This window comes from Lottia gigantea (genome assembly GCF_000327385.1).
Source record: "Lottia gigantea unplaced genomic scaffold LOTGIsca_314, whole genome shotgun sequence".
NCBI classification, from domain to species: domain Eukaryota; kingdom Metazoa; phylum Mollusca; class Gastropoda; family Lottiidae; genus Lottia; species Lottia gigantea.
This window is the reverse complement of record NW_008709048.1, coordinates 50,814-54,511: the sequence shown is the minus strand read 5'-3', so window position 1 is coordinate 54,511 and position 3,698 is coordinate 50,814. Positions and strand designations below refer to the sequence as shown.

At 34.1% G+C, this 3,698-nt stretch overlaps 1 protein-coding gene across 1 annotated transcript; it reads right to left on the bottom strand.

Annotated features, from left to right (window-relative positions):
- Window positions 1-1,744, bottom strand: LOTGIDRAFT_175597 (hypothetical protein; the record flags this gene model as incomplete). The annotated part of the gene is made up of 3 exons (XM_009057885.1): window positions 1-356; window positions 739-897; window positions 1,681-1,744. The coding sequence occupies 3 exons, from the start codon at window positions 1,742-1,744 to the stop codon at window positions 1-3; spliced, it is 579 nt and encodes a 192-aa protein (XP_009056133.1).
- Between the last annotated feature and the right edge of the window lie 1,954 nt (window positions 1,745-3,698).

The window sequence follows — 3,698 nt, the reverse complement described above, 5'->3', positions numbered from 1 at the left end:
TTAACAGATTTTTTCTACTAAAATATGTCTACTATCGAATCTAATTTCCCCTTCATATAGGTCGTTAAGAGTAACGTTAAACAGCCTACATTTGCTCTCATCGTCATCTGGATAATAATTCAACATCAGACATTCATTCAGCTCGGAACATTTTGTAATACATTCGTTCAGATCTGTATCAATAAACACGGCGATGACTGGTGGTGGATGGAAAAAACAAAGACCAGTATGGAACTCAGCACCGCCACATGTTGCATCATTATTACACACTTCAGTACATTCTTGTTGGTTTGAAATTGATTTATATTTCGAGTGAAAACTAAGATATGTACCATTTGTATACTTGTACTCACAATCTGAAATATAGATTAAGAAATGTTTTAAAGGTAAAGCAAGTATCATTCTATATGGTTACTTTAAATAACTAAGAAATACAAACTGCCTTTCAGGCCGTATAAAACCTGCATTTTATGCAATTTGAAAGGTTGATCTTTTCAATATTATTACATTTATAAAGGGATTGTAAAATTTTCAGTCAGTATATATCTTAGATGTTATTAGCAGTTTTTTTGATATATATGACGCCATATTCGGTTAAGCTTTTCCGAGCATTGGATTTCATTTTTTTTTTTTTTGCTTTTGAAAAAACAAGTTTATTTGCACAAGGACAATGTAAAGTGTAAAATATCACCAAGTTTAATTCAAATTGAATTCTTGAAGAAAATGTAACTATCATACCTTGAGGTTCACAGAACGGTTCTTGATATTGCCATTCTCCACCTTCACATTTTACCATCTGTTTCATGTTATACCCTTTATTACACGTAATTGAAGTATCATCACATTGGTCGTCTTTGTTCAAATATGAATTTTTAACTGCGGGATAAGTTGAGCAATCTGAAATAATCATTCTGATATTTATTGTGGACGTAATTACATTTCGTTTGAGCTTACAATATCGATGCTAAAGAATACAACACATTTTCTTTCAAATATGATAATATATCAGAAAATTTGTCTATTACCAAGATCTCGCCTTTGATCATTATCTAGATATTGATATCTGAGGCAGTTTGATTTTCCTTCAATTTTCACATTTATTTTGTACTTGTATTGATCTCCATATAAACAATATTGTTTCGCTAGCGAGGGATGGCATGCTCACAATTCAAGATCACCTATAGCATATCTACAACCAGGTTGGTCAAATCAACGGGAAACTTATCTAGTGTTACATAGTTATTTAATTTCATTCTTCTATGTAGAAGTCGGGTTTTCATTTAGAAGGCGATAACTGAATTCCTCGGAATTGTCCGGCAATAAACAATTTTCATATACCACAAGAGATGCTGAGTGGAACAAACACAGTTCCCTTGTTTGTATCGAATATGAAGTAATACCTGAGAATATTTTATTAAAATCAAGTTTGTCATTTTGAGATATATATTGTGTCAGAGATCGGTTTCGTGGGCTACGTGTGAAATATCACTATAGAACTGACGATTAGTCCCTGTTGGTAAGTGTGGTATTAATTACCGGGGCTGCAGAACAACTAGGGTCTCGAACAAACCAGAACGTCTTCTCAAATACAGTTAAAAGGCTGATTACGAAAAGTTCTTATTCAATTCAGAAAACATCAAATAAATATATACCACCAAAAAATAGGAAATCAATATTTACCGGCATCAATAAGAATCAGTGTTGTTACGGCTAATAACAATACGGAACATAATAGGTTATCCATAGCTATTAATAGTTGACTTGACAAGACTTTTGGAAACGTTTGGAAACACTGTCGAAAGCTAGATTTGATGTAGATTTTATAATAAATTCTCAGCCTCCTACTGAACATATGTTTCTTTGAAAACTGCCAATCAATAAACTTGTCTGTTCGTCAATCTTTTCATCAAATTTCTAAAGCCTGGTCCATACGAGCTTGATTGTGTGTGTGAGCTAGTTGTCTTTACATTTTGTTTGTGTGTGTACTTTTGTTATTATTTGATAATTTGCTTCATTAATAACGTATTATAAATTTATTTTCGCTAGAATCGATGTTTCATTACGTGGATATGCAGGATTATGATGTAGACATTTAAACAATACAATGTAGAATTACTGAATCGAGCCAAACAAATGTCGGCCTTTAATAACAGAAATTTTTTAGGCTTCCAATTCTTTCATAATAAATCACAACAGTGGTCTTGACTGTTACGACGAATCTCTCCTTTCTTTACGGCAATGTGGATATATTTGTCGGGGTCCTTGTCCATCAACATTTTATTGTAAGCAAAGAGACTACAGTCTGATTTTGATGAAATTATCTGTGATTAGTTATATTGATGAGATCTTGGTCAAGTTGGAATTTGACGATATTTCGATGAACGATTTTTGACTTGACTTAGTTAAAACGCTTCAAAATGTGTTTATGGGCACTGTAGAAACTACCGTTTCATCTAATTGCAATGAAATATGGTGAAGACCTGTGAACAGCCGAAATTCTGCGGCTAAGCCCCCAGCTATTGCTGCCACAAACCGCCATCGGTCTGCTTTTGTAGTCAGCCAGCCGCCGGAGCTCGCCACTTCAGTATCTCTGGTGGATATGACTACAACCTTCCAGTCCAAATTATCACTCACTGATTTACTTTATCAAGTGTGTCAGTGGAAATTTTTTTTTATACTACAGGGTTAATTATGAATGCCAAACGACGTTCACTTGATGATCTGAATATGATCATGATCTCCTTGCCATGACTTGTAATTCTTTACTGGGACTGGTGAGTAAAGTTAAATTGCAGTCCAGATACTATATTGTGTTTTGTTTTGTGAATTGATTATTTATCATTGGCCTCTCGGCCTACATGTTACAGTAACAATTAATAAATCTAAAATCTAAACAAGAATGCAAGAATGATCCCAGCCCTGTAAATTAAACGGTACTGTTAGGCCTACATGTAATACCGGTACTAAAAATCAGTAGACCTATGTTCTGACAGCAATGGAAATAGTAGCCTATTGACAATATTACTTTTTCCAAAGGTGTAATTCGTGCCTTCTAAAAAATCTCCAGTCCAATCATTACTTGTATAGATGAAAGGAAAAGAATTTTCCCGCAACACCCTCACGAATTGAACTGAATTTGCCACTTTCATTTTGATACTCTTCAGATATGGATAGACTTGTACAAAGTAAGCCCGTTATGCAGGCAATAATTTCTAGCATTAAACTGTTTCCATTCTCTTTTTGCTCAAAGCTGTGGCTAGCCAGCTAATTTTATGTGAAGCCAGCAACAGCCACTAGAGGTGTTGGCTTAGCTGTAGCAAGCCGAAAATTGGCAAGCTGGCTGGCTCACGGGTCTAATTTGGTGTGATGTTTAAAATTGGTGGAATCTTTGAAATTGGTGAAATCTTTGATATGGTACAAGTTTGAATTGGACAGGTTTTCCCTGAATTGTGTTTTTTTATTACCCTTAAATTGGTTAAAACTAAATATAGAACACCAAAAGTATTTGATAATTTAACAAATCTGCTGTGTGGGCATATGATATAAAGGAATGAATCCAATATATGAGTCGTTATATTTCCTAGATAACTGTAGTTTGTATGTAGCAATAGATTAACGATGTACTTGAACTACTAGTGTTAGATGGTGTTGAGAACATAGTCTCATTAAATTACTGTCTTATATCACAGAGATTTCTA